The sequence below is a fragment of the Pristis pectinata genome, chromosome 20, assembly GCF_009764475.1.
Source record: "Pristis pectinata isolate sPriPec2 chromosome 20, sPriPec2.1.pri, whole genome shotgun sequence".
Classification (NCBI taxonomy): domain Eukaryota; kingdom Metazoa; phylum Chordata; class Chondrichthyes; order Rhinopristiformes; family Pristidae; genus Pristis; species Pristis pectinata.
In genome coordinates, this window is record NC_067424.1 from 14,441,896 (window position 1) to 14,457,743 (window position 15,848).

The 15,848-nt window shown below is 39.0% G+C and overlaps 1 protein-coding gene across 2 annotated transcripts in view; it reads left to right on the forward strand.

Annotated features, from left to right (window-relative positions):
- Positions 1-929: 929 nt before the first annotated feature.
- lrig2 (leucine-rich repeats and immunoglobulin-like domains 2) overlaps positions 930-15,848 on the forward strand; it is a 60,231-nt gene continuing 45,312 nt past the window's right edge. The window contains exon 1 of one of the 2 annotated variants that reach the window (XM_052034705.1): positions 930-1,346. In XM_052034705.1, coding sequence (XP_051890665.1) covers positions 1,144-1,346 — 203 coding nt within the window. In that variant the 5' untranslated portion in view covers positions 930-1,143. The remainder of the gene's footprint in view (positions 1,347-15,848) is intronic. The other variant, XM_052034706.1, reaches the window with a different exon arrangement.

Genomic DNA, 15,848 nt, shown 5'->3' on the forward strand with positions numbered 1-15,848 from the left:
TTGATGATTTCTTGGAGCTTAGCCTCCAAATATGCACAAATACAAGTGTTGTCTACATTCTGTCCGACTACTGGGGTCTGGGTAACCTTGGTTCTGGGGTGTAGTTGCCGTTGGTTGAACAGTTTCCCATTAGTTTTGGAGATTAGGTGCACTCCCACAGGAAGTTTGTTGGCAGTGAGGTGCAACTTTGCAGCATGAAAGTTTGAGGAAAGCCTTTAACTGATGTTGGTCCTGCTCACCAGGTGACAAGCAAAATGCAGGGAACAACACCAGCCACAGTACATGGTCTTCTTCAATCTCACTGAAGCAATTGACTCGATCAATTGTGAAGGCTGTAGAACATCCTTCTTAAATTCAAATGTCTACAGAGATACATCTCCACCTTGCTCTTCTACAGCATGTAAGCTTGTAGAGAAGATGGAAGCTTGGGAAAGAAAGTGAGTTTGGAAACAGTGAGGTAATATCCTAAGGCACGTTACTACCTCATTGTATTTACGTAGCGCATGATGTGTCTGGTTGGCACACAAAAGCTTTTCACCGTATCTCGGTACATGTGCCAATAATATACCAATACCAATGTTTATAAAGGAATTTTAATGGCGATTTTAAAAACCAAACTTCATTATTTGGGGTGAGTGGGAAATAATTCCTTTGCAACTTGTGTCCTGTGTTGTGGGTACGTCACATGAAACTGTGTCAATCTCCTTTAAGAGAATAAGACCCATATGTGATTGACGTAATAGTTCACCAATTGCAGGTAAGAAGGTGTCAGGGGCGGGGCAGTAGGTGGAAGGTCCTCCAGCGCAGTGCTTGAGATATAATTTGATTGACATTGAGGCAGACCAATAGTGATGCCGATTGCGTGTTGCGACTGTCGAATGGCGGCGGGCTGAAGGCGGGACCGATGTTGGACGTGGGGGGGGGGGGTCAGAGCAGTGGTGGGTGCTGAGAATGGGTGCTTTGTGTTGGTGGGGCAATGCGCGGTTGCGAGTGGTTGAGCTTCGGTGATTGAGATCGGGGTGCGGTGGCTGGTAGGGCCGCTTGTCAGCGTTACGCTGCGTGCCGGCAGCTTCCATCTTCTGTTTGTTGTATTGTGCGGCTTGAGGGGGAGGGGTGGGGGGGATTGTTTTGTTGTCTTCGTCCATGGGATTTAAGATGGCGGCTGGCCCTGGGCCTGGGTCTGGCCCTGGCCTCGGGCTCGCCGTCCGGCTGCTCTGGGCCTCTCTGTTCCTGGCGGCGACTTCAGCGTGCCCCCTGCAATGTTCTTGTACCGATGGCCTGGTGGACTGCAGTAGGCGCCGGGCGACTGAGATTCCTCAGCACCTTCCAGCATGGGTCACGCAACTGTGAGTACGGGCAAGGGTGGGAGGGCTCGTTTGTTTTCTCAGGGGTGGGGAGAGGAGATTCAGTGGTGGTGGTATTAGTATTTTGTTTTTTTTTTTGTTTAAAGAAGTAAACAGTAATGTAATGGGGGGATTCGGTACATACAGCATAAATCGGTGTTTGTATTACAGCAAAGAACAAACCCATACTCTAGGAATCTAGTGACACTTGAAATTTGCAAGCTATTCAAAACTAATGGCATCCCAAAATGATTGAATGTCTACACTTAGATATTTGTATCACATTTACCACAATCTACTGGCTCTGTTTACAACTGAATTTGGAAAACTACTTTGTAGTTTGAGGAGAAAGATGTGCATTCAAGAAGTGGGACCCACAGAGTGATTAAACACTGCAGTCTTCATTCTGTAAGAAAAGAATGTACATTATTTAGAAACTTGACTAAGCTACTGGTGTGGCACAATTGTCTGAAAATTCAAGCTCTATTTTCTAGCTGTAGATTCTACAATGTCATTCATCCTGAAATTCAAAAAGAAAATGCAGATGCTGGAAATCTATAATAAAAACAGAAAATACTGGAAATAACTGGCAGGTCAGGCTACATCTATGGGAAGAGAAATAGGTAATGTTTCAGGTCAACTGTCAGACCCTTCTGTTTCTTTTCCCACAGATGTAGCCTGACCTACTGGGTATTTCCAGCATTTTCTGTTTTCTATTAAATTATTCATCCTGCTGGCAGCTCATATGTTGCATCTCAGTTCTCAAAAGTTTATGATCAAATTGGCACTCATGTTAGTGATTTGATCTTGCAATGCTGGCTCTCTGAACACATACTTTTTCACTCTTGCTTTCACTGTTAAAGTTGTGTCTGAGATAATGATAAATGGGTTCTGATCATGTAGACTTGGAATGCATTGCTTGTGATAATTGTAGAAGCAGTCTCAATAGTAACTTTCAATAGGCAAGAGATGTATTCTTAAAAATGAAACTGCAGGGCTGTGGAGTAAGATCAAGGGAGTGATGGACAATGCTGTTCAAGCAGCTAGATTTAAAAGAATGAGTAATTGTATTCAATTCAAGGAATTGTAGAGCTAGAGGAGATTACAATACAGGAGTAGTGGGGGTGGGAGAGGCTTGTGGTGATGCTACAGATGCCTTTGAAGATGAGCAAGAATTTTGTCTCCTAAAGAATGTGTCCAGTTTCTGAACTCTGTCCTTGATTTCCTATGGCAGGAGGGTTGAAATAGATCTTGTATGTGGCTAAGTCTTGCAGCATGAAAGCACATGAGAGTTAGAAAATATCAACTGCAAATGAAGAAAAAAATTTAAAAATACAAGGATCTAAAAATCTGGTGATGTTAGCTAAACTGCATTGTTTGATATTTGATTGTTGCAAAATTGTCTTGAAACCAACAATTGTTCTTGTAAAATCTGAATTTTTGTTTAAGTGAAGAGTTAAGAATTTCCTTGGTATATAGAAGTCTTGTATGGCATTTATAAAGTGATTCTATCATTAATGGTGATGGATCCTAGTAAGGAATGTAGTGGTACCTCTACTGGATTTACAAACCTAGATAGTATCATATTTCATTGATAATCATAAGAAGACAATTACTGATGAGGAAGACCATATTTATGCATGGAGTAGCTTTCTCCAGTCCTCTTTGTGACATCCAATTGTTTCCTAAATGTTTCTCGATTAAACACATTCACTAATTTTCACCTCTATCACTATAAAAGAATGACTTGGATTCACATTATGCCTTGTCCCTTTCAACATCACACACTGTACTCCCACAAACAGCATTACATTGACCAAGTAATTTCTTTTGTAATGTGGGTTGACATGTAATTATTATCCAGGACTCCATGAGGGAAAAAGGACCCGATAACATTCCTAAAACTTCATACACATTTTATAGTTAGGCTCTTTGATCCACTCCCAGTTTTATTTTGACTTTATGGGGGCTACGGACAAGGGTTGCAGAGGGAGTAAATAAGCTAGAGGATCAGCCCTGATGTGATCTTGAGTCACACCCAGCAGACTTTGCCAACACAACTTATTTATAAAAAATTTTAGTATGAAATAATTTTCTGGGCTTGTCTTTCCATACTGTTTAAATAGAATTTAAAACACAGAAACATTACTTTGCCCAGTAGTTCTGTGCTCTTCACCAGCGTCTCCACAGTCCAATTCAACTCACCTTATCAAAATTTTTTTTTAAATTCTTTTCTCTCTAATGTCTATCTAGCTTGATTTAAATGCATCAAAGCTATTTGGCTTAATTACAAATTCTACTTTCTGCATGTCATAAGAGCTATTCTACAGAGTTATTTTGCTGATATCTTGTATGTTGTACACCATAGCTTTAGACACCCATGTGAGTGTAAATATCTTCCCTGTATCTACCGCCATCAAGTGACCTTTACCTTAGAGAAAAGAGCCCTAGCCTATTCAGTCTTAATAGTTGTACTGTAGTACTTAGTAATATGACAACCAGGCGCATGCACAGCAACCTTAAGTGCAGTGTAACCACGGTGTTATAAAAGTTAGCATAATGCCCTGTTTTAATTCTGTCCCTCCAAGTTTGAACTGATTTATAGTTATTATTTGCATACTTTAAGTTGAAATACACAAGTTTGTCCAGACTGTCATCATATTCCTGATGCCATTAATCAGCCTTATGACCCCCTTGTTTCTTGAAGGGGAAATATTACTCAATTATTGAACTGAAAATATAATCTGACCAAAGCATTAGTTTCATCATAACATTTTCTGTTGCACTTTTTTGGCTGTGTAATTTAAGCCTTGTTGTGTTGATTCCAGTTTCGTATGTGATGAATGTGTTTAGTACTGAGCATAAAACTCTCCATTTCATTCTTGGCTTTATTACTGCTGTTCACTTTGCGATGTGTAAGTTATAAGTGAAACTGAAAAAATTTACAATCGTCAATTTATAAAATTATGTTTAAAATGCCTTCATTGTCTTAAATTGTTCTATTGTAATTTATTTCACAGAAACGCTGCATTTTCCTATCAGGTTTCCTTGGTGTAATTTGTGATTTATAGGTTACAAACTTTAGATTACTTTAATCTATTTAGTTGAATTATTTAGATTTAGAAGCAGCATTGCTTGTGTGTAGGAGCGACATCCATTGTGTTCATCAAACCTTATAATTAGCAAGTCATAGTTCTGATGTTGGTTGTACTACATAAAGCTATAAGAGATTTGTTATTGGCCTTGTGCACCATTTAGTCCCTTATTTGATGACAATACAAAAATGGCACTCCTTTTATTGAAGGGAGGATTATTAATTAAGCAGAATTCAATTGCGCATTTGCACAGGATGTCTTGATGATTCAGCAAATGTATGACTTGTTTAAAATGGATCTGGCATAATTTCAAGGGAAGAATGGTAAATTGGTCTGAGATACAGATGACACTTGACTCTCAGTCCCTGTCTAAGTAGGATATGGTGTTTTTAATCACTTCAGTAAAATCAGACTGAGGTAATTTGCTATCATGTGCTGCTGTTGTGTGCAACAGTTGGAGTGCATAGTGCTTTTGTATAGAAAACAAGTCCCTCGCATCTGTGTAATTTTCCTTCTATAAACTCAAAGCATTGTAATATTTCAGCATTTGAATTTTTGCAGTTATTAGTCACATTATTTCATCAGAGCTAAAGCTTAGATGTGCATTGTGCCCATTCAAATGCACTGCTATCCAATACAGTGCCATCCAAAGGCATAATGCATATCCCCTAATTCATACCAAATAACCCCATATCTGTTGGATTGTATGGCTACTTGTCTTGCCAAAGTCGCAGATTTAAAATTTTCATTTTTTTTAAATCCCTCTAGTTTTGCCCTTTGAGGGCAGGCATGGTAGTGCAGCAGTTAGCACCAGTGAGCTGGGTTCAATTCCAGCCGCTGTCTGTAAGGAGCTTGTGCGTTCTCCCCGTGTCTGCATGGGTTTCCTCTGGATGCTTCGGTTTCCTCCCACATTCCAAAGATGTACGGGTTAGGAAGTTGTGGGCATGCTTCATTGGCACCGGAAGCGTGGCAACATTTGAAGGCTGCCCCAGAACACTCTACGCAAAATATGTATTTCACTATGTATTTCGATGTACATGTGACTAAAAAAGATATCTTAGCCATACAATGAGTTAGAACATTTGCTTTCCTTCGGTTTCACTCTGTCGTGCATCTCTTACTTCGTGCACTTCATCACTAATGACCATGTTTTCAGATGCCCATTCCCTTGTCTCGCGAATTCCACCCTTAAGAGGTCTCAAAAGGTGGAGCTGACATATGTAAGGCCAACCACATTAAGCAAACTTTTGATGACCCCTTTTAATATCTCATTTGACTGTCAAAACTTCTGTTTATGTTTTTGGGAAGTGTCTGTTTTCTAACAATAAAAGGCATTGTGCAAGTACAGAATATTTCAATTAGCACTGTTATTTTCGGGCAAGTCAAATTCACATTCATGTTTGAATGTGAACTGCCTCTATTATGAAATAACCAGCCTTCCTAGTTATCCTAAAGTTGCCGCCTTCAGCAATTCAATACCAAATTTCTTCGGAATCAATTTGGCTTCAGCTGACCATTGGGAAATGCATGATACTCAACTTTGTAGTTAACCTTTAACAAACACTACCAACATGTGCTTTTTCCCAAGCTTAATTTAATCCACACGAACTTTATTTTTGTGGGGAAAGGTTATATAAACCATTATTGTGTTACCTGGAATTTGGTCAGTTAAGTGGTGATCTGAGTCAAGGTATTAAGTGGAACTGATTAGATTATAGCGATACCATTTCAGCTGTTTTTGGAAGTCCCAGAGTAGTAATCATTAGGAAGTATTTCTACATATGAAAAGGGCAGTGGAAGTTTGGAACTCTTGTGCAAATAAAAATTGATGCTTGGTTACAGGGAAATAAGTGGGGAAATGGGATTGCACAGAGAGCCAGCATTGACTCGAGGCCAGATGGCCTCCTTCCATGTTTAAGGAAATATGAAAATATATGGTCAGTTGCAGGTTTTAAATCTGGGACTGTGTTTATGATGAGCAAAAGTATCAGGAGTTTTTGGAATTGGGTTGTTAATCAGTCAATTTCTCTTATGGTGTAAAATGATCAAAAGAGCAAAATGATCTACCCTTATTAACATAGAGTATTGTTCACAAGGTTTCGGATAGCCAAAGATCACCTGTATTGGGTGCAGTTATGTAATTGGTTACATTACTATGTAAGTCAATGCTGCGTGTCAATGTTGGCAACACAGTGTATGGAAGTTCAGATTGCACAAAGGCTGTGTGAGAATTTGGTGTGAGAATTTGAGTTTAGTTGTAAAAATGTAGAGCTATAAATCTGATAGTAAAAACGACCACAACAGTGCTGGATTTTTGTAAAATCTCAGTTGGGTATCCATTAACCTTTAGGGTAGGAAACCACATTAACATGCCCAGTTAAGTTCCACACCAACTTTGTCAGTTCTTTACTGCCTTCTCTAATAGCCTAGCAAGCCACCCTGTTGGGACTCTTTTGCAGCAATTTGAGTGATTAAATGTAGGGCTTGGGACTGAATTTTACTTGCATTTATGCATTTCAAAATAATCACATATTGCAATCTTCATTTTCCTAACTTGTATTTATTGGGGTGATTGTGCAGATTCTGAGACGGCTTCTATGTTTTACCTTGTGCAGTTTTAAAACAAAACTGCAGTGGTTACTTGTATTTTTGGAGGTCACCAGATTCTATAAACTGCTCATGGTGTGGATTGATGTGCTTTATGACAAGTATGGTCTTAAGTTTTAAGGGCTAAGATCCTTTTGCACAGCTCTTGTCTAATAACTGAAAGCAACCAGTAATATTCAGTAAGTGAGCATTTTATCAAACATGGTGAAGCTTCTGGGAGAAAAATGAATCAAAATATTACAAACCCCTTGATGTGAGGGTACCAGAAATATCTGAGCAATCTTTAGTATTAGCAGACTGTATCAAGATCAGTGTAATGTAAATTTTGATACTTTGCATCTGATGATCTGCATTTGATGCAAAAGTTTCTGGCACCACTTTCCAGTTTGAGTTCATTGAAATTGCAAGAGCTAGCTGATATATCAACGGAAGCTAGCTGTGTATTGTTTGTTATCTTGTATATAAAAATCCATGGGTTAGCTTGCGTTCCAGGAGGAGTGTGTGTATGTATATATGTGTGTGTGTATATATACATGTATATAGAATTAACTTTCAAAATGAAAGTTTAGTATTGTATGAAAGGGGTCCATTTAAAATAAAACAACTTTTTGGGGTAATCAACTAAAAACTGCTTTAATGTAGCATTTCCGTTCACCAGAGTTGGGAATATATGGGAATAATTGATCCCTGATTGAAGTGAATGTTTTTTGAGGAAAGGGCCAGGTACTTAATTTTGGGCTGGGTTAGTGAATTGAAACAGGAAATAGGCAATGAAAGTTGACCTAAGCAAAAATTGAGCCCTTTTCAGTTTTGCTTTATTTGCTGTAGATTCAGGAGCAGTCTCATGACTTTCATGATTATGATGGTATGGTGTTGAGTAAATGTTTATCTTGTGTCAAGCCATCTGCATTGATAATATTAGAACATCCTGAATTGCAGCAAAATAATCTTACTCAAGTCTGTTAGCCTCATGGAATAAGTGAAACTGCCAAGTTTTTGTAAATGTCTTCCCATAAACAATCAAGTTGAGTCTGCACTGATTTTGTACGTAGCTGTCAGGATTCTTCTACCCCTTTTGAGTTGGAGTCACAATGGATCCAGAACAAAAAAAAAGACTTGTACACACCACGTCCACCTTCCTTTCCATCTTTGAAGGGTAATTTGTGCAAAGTAGCACATTGTTATAAGAGCACAAACAGAAGTGGGCAATATGGCACCTTAAACTGTTCCAAGATTTAATAAGGTCATGGCTTGATTTTCTTTTGATGCAGTTGACTTTAGTTTCATCAAGGTTCCTGATTGCCATACTTGGCTTGTTGCCTTGATGTCAACGGCAATCATCTTACCTCATCTCTGGAATTCAGTTCTTTTGTTCAGGTTTGAGCAAAACTGAGGGGTCTGGAACAGAGTGGTTCTGGCACTGTCCAAACAGAATACCAGTAAGTAGGTTATTGGTAAGTACTGTTTGATAGCACTTTAATGACACCTTTCATCACTTTGCTGCTGATTGAGAATAATGTGATTGTCCTGACAACTGTGTCCTTTGGGGCAGTTATCCAGATAGGATTGTAATCAGGAGGAGGGTTTTTTGAACTTAATTGAACTGATGCCATAAAACTTTATGGAGTCTGGAGTTTGTGATGAAAACTCCCAAGGCTGCTTCCTCTAGCCTGTTAATCGCAAGGTGTTTTGTGAGAACACTATCCAGAATTAGAGATACAGGTCATCACCAAGTTACAGCAGGATTCCATTCCTGTAAACTGTTCATAACCCGAACAGTTCGCAAGTCAGAAATGTGGCTGCAAACCAAGTTCCCAGCTGGTAGAAGATGCCTGCAACAGCAGCTGGCAAATTCATTCCCATACACTCATTAGTATGTATGGGCTGTACATGTCAGGCATTCATAAGCTGGTGAGTACCTGTATTAGGGCAGATATCCAAGTGCCTTGTCAAAGTGTTACATTTCAAGCTGAGTCTTGGAAAAGGAGAAGCTTCTAGTGGGTGTGTGTTTTTGGTGGGGCAATACATATCCATGGATTGTAATGGAGGAGACTGATTATGGCTTCTTGACCTGTTTACAGTCTTTGACTGGTTAACCACTCTCTCCATTCTCAGCACCATTCCATCATTGTGCAATTCGCTGATTCCATAGCCAGAGAAACAAAGATTTTTTTTCCAAACATCTGTGCTTTTTCCATCCTTGGCCTTCTCTTTCTCATTGTTTAAAAAAACAGCACTATTCCAAGTATAGTGACAGCAGCAAGCTCTCCTTCAATGCCACCTCTGACCTCGCCATGTTCTCTTCAGTTGTCAAACTGCTGAGAAACCTCAATGCTTGTGTTTTGTTATCTTTATTTCAAAGCACCTCTGATCAACCTTTCTGTTCTAGCTTTGTAAACTTGAGGTTATCAAAAACTCTGCCCATGTACTAGGCACCATTTTTTAATGTCACTTCTATGCTTTCTGACCTATATTGACTCACGGTGAGGGAATATTTCAATTTGAAGGTTCTTGCCTTTATTAAATTCCTTGATGGTCTAGCTCATCCCTATTTCTTTCGTCTCCTGTAGCCCTATCATTTTCTTAATTTTCTGTTGTCCTCTAATTCTGTCCCCTTGGCCATCCACAAATATAATCATTTTACCACTTGCCTAGGCCCTAGGTTTCAGAACCCATCCCAAAAACTCTATCTATGTACAGCTCTTCACTTCCCCAAAATTCTGCTTGAATCTTTTTTGACTAAGCATTTAGATGTTTACCCTGGTATCTCCATACATGGATATGTTCTAGCACAGGACTTAATGATTTTATTGCCATTGTATAAATGTAGAAAATTATTGGCATTTGTAAGGTTAAGAGGTGATAGAAACTATGGATAGAAACAATTTCCGCTGGTTGTTTGGAAACTCCTGGACTGAGGAGAGTAGTCAAAAAAAAATTAGAGCTAGAATGTTAAGGAATGAAATCAACAAAAAATAAGAGTAGTGGATAAATGGATCTGTCTTTCCCGCAACTGACAATTATTACTAAGATGGTTATTAATTTTAATTATGGTTTGATTTTTGTTAAGAAATCATGCTTCAGCACATGAGGCAAAGGTATATGTGGTTAGGTCACAAATAACTTAACACTTTATAGCAGAACAGGAAGGAGCAAAATAGGCTACTGTTTGTCTTGGTGTTCTGGAATCAGTGACATGATGGCTCTGCCTGGAAAGTTTTGCTTGTCGACTGGTGTTGCATGCATTGCATAACAATTTCTTTGTGTCAGAATGAATATTTTACAGAAATACTACATTTACTGAAAGTGGTTATTTGTAAATTGAAACCTGAATCTGCCTTCTGAGTACCAAATTATTTTAATTTTTAATTGTTTCATATGATTTCAATGGTTCTCTTCCCAGCAGTAGATCAGATCACTTATGGCCAACTTTTCATGAAGCTGACTTTGGGCACGGTAGTGTAGTGGTTAGCGTAATGCTTTACAGCGCCAGCGACCCAGGTTCAAATCCAGGCGCTGTCTATAAGGAGTTTGTACGTTCTCCCTGTGTCTGCGTGGACTTCCTTCGGGTGCTCCGGTTTCCTCCCATATTCCAAAGACGTACAGGTTAGGAAGTTGTGGGCATGCTATGTTGGCACCGGAAGTGTGGCGACACTTGTGGCTGCCCCCAGAACACTACGCAAATGGACGTATTTCACTGTGTGTTTCGATGTACATGTGACTAATAAAGATATCTTAAATGTGGGAATTATTACATTGTCCCACCTTCAGAAAATTTAAGAAACTGCATAAAGTTGCTCAGTCATTTATAAGCAATGATGATGCTTGTTTTAAGCAAGATGTCAAGTGTGTGATATTGGCAGTCTTGTGCACAGTCTGTTGGGAGTATAATAAACAGTGTAGCTGTAGCCAAGCACTGGGTCTATCTTATCACAATTTTGTATGTTCCTGTTATGTGCACACCATGGTAATAATGTTCAGAATATATCACATAGCTTTGCTTGCTGTTGTTATATTTGTTAAAATTTCCTCGATTTGAAAATAATACAACGGAAACATTTGGAACTTTAACCTGGTTTCTTCTAATGTTACCACCCCCCCCCCCCCCCCCAAGTGTGTGTACTCTGCCATTATTGTAGTGGGTTCAATTTAACTATGGTGCAGCCAACAAACTGAAACATTTTAAACTAGTCAATGATGAAATGCCCAGTATCTATCTAGGTCAGGCAGCAGATGTAGAAAGTTGCTCTTTCATGCCAGTGATCTTCAGAAATGATGCTGGATCCATGACCTAAAACAAGTATCCCTACTACAGATACTACCTTGCTTGCTTTATTTTAAGGATTTTCTGAGGTTATTTCAGATTTCCACAGCATGCAGTATTTTGCTTTTTCCATCCTGCCATCGCAATGGTAGGATGATACATGGTTAATTGAGTTGTTAATTAATCATAGCCAGCATCTCTACTTTCCTAAAAGTTTAAGGAGATTTGGCATGTCATTGAAGACTGACAAACTTCTACAGATGTACAGTGGAAAGCATTCTGACTGGCTGCATCATGGCCAGGTGTATGAAAGCTCCAATGCACAGGAATGCAAGAGGCTACAGAGGGGAATGGCCTCAGCCAGTTCCATTAAAAGTATAGCTCTCCCCACCATTGAGGATGTCAGCAAGAGGCAATATCTCAGGAAGACAACATCAATCATTGAGGACCCCCACCATCTGGGTCAGACCCTCTTCTCAATGCTGCCATCAGGCAGGAGGTATGGGAGCCATTCCTTGAGGTTTAACAACAGCTTTTTTCCCCTCTGACATCAGGTTCTTAAACCGACTTGAAAAACCCTAACTCTGCCTCAGACTATATTTCTTTCTCCCCTTTCCCCTTCTTTCTCACCCCCCAATTTATTCCAGAGTAGTTGTATTTATGTTGTCATGTAAGTCGTGTATAATTCATGTTAATTTAAGTTGGTTAACTTGTGTCTGTAATGTACTGTGCTGCTGCTGCATAAAGGTAATATTCATGGCATTTATACTCTGGGAATATATGCTTTTGACAATAAACGTACTCATTTTTTATCATTTAGTCCAATGAAATGTTGAACCACAGCACCCAGCATCATGATTGGCATTGTTTTGAAGGAAGTTGGGGACTCTCCCAGTGAACTTTTAATATTCATCCCTCAACCAACAACAAAGTATTGTTACATTTCTATTTATGAAACTTGTATATGAATTAGTTTTTATATCTCACTCAGTGTAAGTCAACATTTATGACTTTCTTGGGTATGTCATGTTGGCATCCCAGAGGAAATTTTGCTAAATGAAGTTTTAGATGATGCAATTAAATACAGGTCTAAGTAAACCTGGCAGGTTTAGTTTTAATTTTTTTGGGATGTAGACATCTCTATCGAGGCTAGCATTTAGTTGTCCTTGAAAGTGGTGGTGAGTCACCTTCTTGAACCACTTCACCACTCCTGGGATAGCTACTATTGGATAGGGAGTTATGAGGTTTGGACCCAGTGATGAAAGGACAACAATATATTTCCAAATCAGGATGTTATGGAACCTGGAGGGGAGCATACAGGTTGTGATGTTCTCATGTGCCTTCTGCTCTTGTCCTCAGTGAAAGAGGTTGCAACTTTGGGAGCTGCTTGAGGAGGAACCTCAGCAAGTAATTGTTTTGTTTTTTTTGAGATGGTCTTGTCACAGAGTGCCAGAAACAGAATGGTAGGCAGGCTGCTGTGTCCTCAGTGCTGGTCAAGTGCTACTGGAGTTGCACTCATCCAAGCAAATAGAGTATTCCATCTCCTTGTGCCTTTCAGATGGTGAAAAAAATTGGTTGTCAGGAGGTGTCAATCTCCTGACATGCAGACTTTTCCACCATCTCAAAGGACTTCTAACTTTTGATTTAGCTACAATGTCCAAATGGCTAGTCCAGTTTAATTTCTGATCAATGATGACCCTCCCCTCCCATGAGATGGACCTGGTGGTGCTTATGTAATTGAATATTGCGATACTCTCTTGTTGGAGGTGATCATTGGTTGCCACTTGCCCTGTTCCTGAATTTAATCTAGATCTTGCACGTAATTAGGATTCAGCATTGCAGTCATCGGGAAACATCCTTTTGTTTTGATCATGTGATGGAAGAAAGATCATTGAGGCAGCTGACAATGTTGGCCTAGGACATTGCTCTGGGACTCCTGCAGTACTCCTTTCAGCAGTAACCACAATCTTTGTGAGAGATATGATTCTAACCACTGGAGGGTTTTTCTTGATATTCACTGACTTCACTTTTACTAAGGCTCATTAATGCCACATTTTGGTCAAATGCTGCTGTGATGTCAAGGGTAGTCATTCTTGCCTCTCCTCTTAAAATTTGACTCTTTGATCTATGTTTGGGCCAAGGATGTGATGTGGTCTGGAATTGAGTGATCATGGTGAAACAGAAACTGGGTTATTGGTGAGCAGGTTATTGGAGAATGCATTGGAGGGTGAGGGGGTGACCTTGGGGGGAAGAGAGTCAAATTTTTTTTCCTGGGGCAGGAAGCCTAAAACTAGAGGCCACAAGTTTGAGGTGAAAGGAGAGACATTTAAATAAGATATAAGGAGTAGGTTTATCACACAGTGGTGAATGTTTGGAACAAACTGCTGAAGGAGGTAGTGGAGGCAGATGCTATTACAATGTTCCGAGCATTTGGCTCGGTAAGGAGTAGAGGGATATGGGGCTTAGTGGGCAAATGGGATTAGTGTAGATGGGTGTCATGGTCGGCGTGGACGAGGTGGGATACAAGGGCCCATTTCTATGATTCTAAATACTAATTGATAGTGCTGTGGACAACAATATCCATCATCCTGCTGATTGAATGGAGAATTTATTTGGGTTTGCAAGTAAGCTGCACATTAAGTGCCATTGAGATGCAATTGAAAAAGATGATGAAACAGTCGAAGGAAGAATTTTCTCTCCTAACATACTAGTAATCTCTCCTCTCCATGTCTGTTCACTTAACATCCAATGATATTGAGCATATGGAGAGTGAATTGCATTTTGTTCCCGTTTTCATTTTTTTTGTGATATTTGGCATATTGTAGGTGCTACTGTATACAGTTGTTGAAGTATGAAACTGACATTGAGCCATTGCTGTGATCTACAGGAAACACAGTAACTAGTGACCCTTGAAGAAAAAAACTGCTTTTTTTTCTAGAATAGGAAATTGTGGTCTGTAAATTGAAGAAAATACACTTAAATTTGTGATGTTCTAAACTTGTTTTCAAAACCGGTTAGATAATGCAGATGCATGTAAATGCTCTTTAACAAGGAATTCATTTATTCAATCTATTGATGTTTACCGGCTACAAAATATAAAGATTGCATGTGTTCAGAGATAAAGCTGGAACAGTTGTAACACTTGTTTGGATGACATGGATTGCTCCTTTGTTACAGTGCCATCCATCAGCTTAATTCTTATGCATTTATTTACTGCCATTTAGACATCAAGACATTACAACTTTTCTTACACAGCAAACCAAAATATCTTTTGAATTGTAGTCCATGTCATTTATGTAGGAAATGTGGCAGCCAATATCTTGACAGCAAGGTTCCAGAAACAAGAATGAGACAAATGACCTGTTTAAGTGACTTGAGTATAAAATTGAAGGAACTCTTCTTCTCTGACTGGCTTTATAAATCTTTACATTCACAGAACAGGGCAGCCAGAATGTTGGTGAGAGTGCCACCACTGGTCCAGTGTCAATAATCAGATTGGTTGTTAAGTGTGTGGTTCTTCCCAGAGTTAGTGTAGTGTTGGATCAATAATTCAGCCTTTTATTTGATTGGTGGAATTGATCTTATTCATTATGTCATAAAAGGTTGTTGCAAAACAATACTTTTGGGTGTCATATACTCTGGTAAAAGGTACTGTGACATCCCTGTAGGAGAGGAATATTGTTTCATTGATCTTTTTAGTTTGCACTATACTAGATTTGAGTGTTGGATTTAATAGTTGGTGCTTAGTGAGATCTCTTTAGTGAACAATTTTCTGAGTAAAATCTCAATACAGTAAAGGTAAGGCCCTTTTTTTTAGGAAGGTCTTAAATTCTTAGCAAGTTAAAACATTGGTTACACAGCTTTTTTTAATCCATAAGAAAGCATGACTCCTTCAAAATTAAGTATACAATGATTATAATACTATTGCACTCTGCACTCTGTTTATTGCAGAAGATAATTGCAGTTGACAGTGGTTGCTAGTAATTAGAACACTTGATTGGAATTAACTGAACCTACTTCAAAATAATATATAATCACTGCAGCATTCATCAGCACTCTGGGGGAAGCTGCAGAGGGACTGTAGAATTCCCTTCCATAAAATACTCTTGAATAAGCATCTATAAATTGTAATATTTTCAAAGTTTTTTTTTAAAAATGTGTATAGCAGTGGAAAAGGATTAGAATTGGGAGACACCAGCTTTATTTTGAAGAGCCTCAAATGGTCATGTGCTTGTGCACTCACTTGTGCACAAAGATGCACAAACACACCTATATGTACAGTTGTACATGTCATGTAAGTGTCGTTTGTATGCAGCAATATTTAAGATTGTGGTACTTCACAATCCACTCATACTAAATAGAAAGTGGTCATGAACAACATTTGGAATGAAATTTGGTTGAGGATTGATTAGGATGAGCTGTTTTTATATTGACTAATGCAGTTGGTATCATAGGAATTTCTACTTGTCCTGCAAAGTACTGCATGCTATATTGCCGATGACTTAAGTGCAATCGAACCAGTGATGTTATACCATAGTA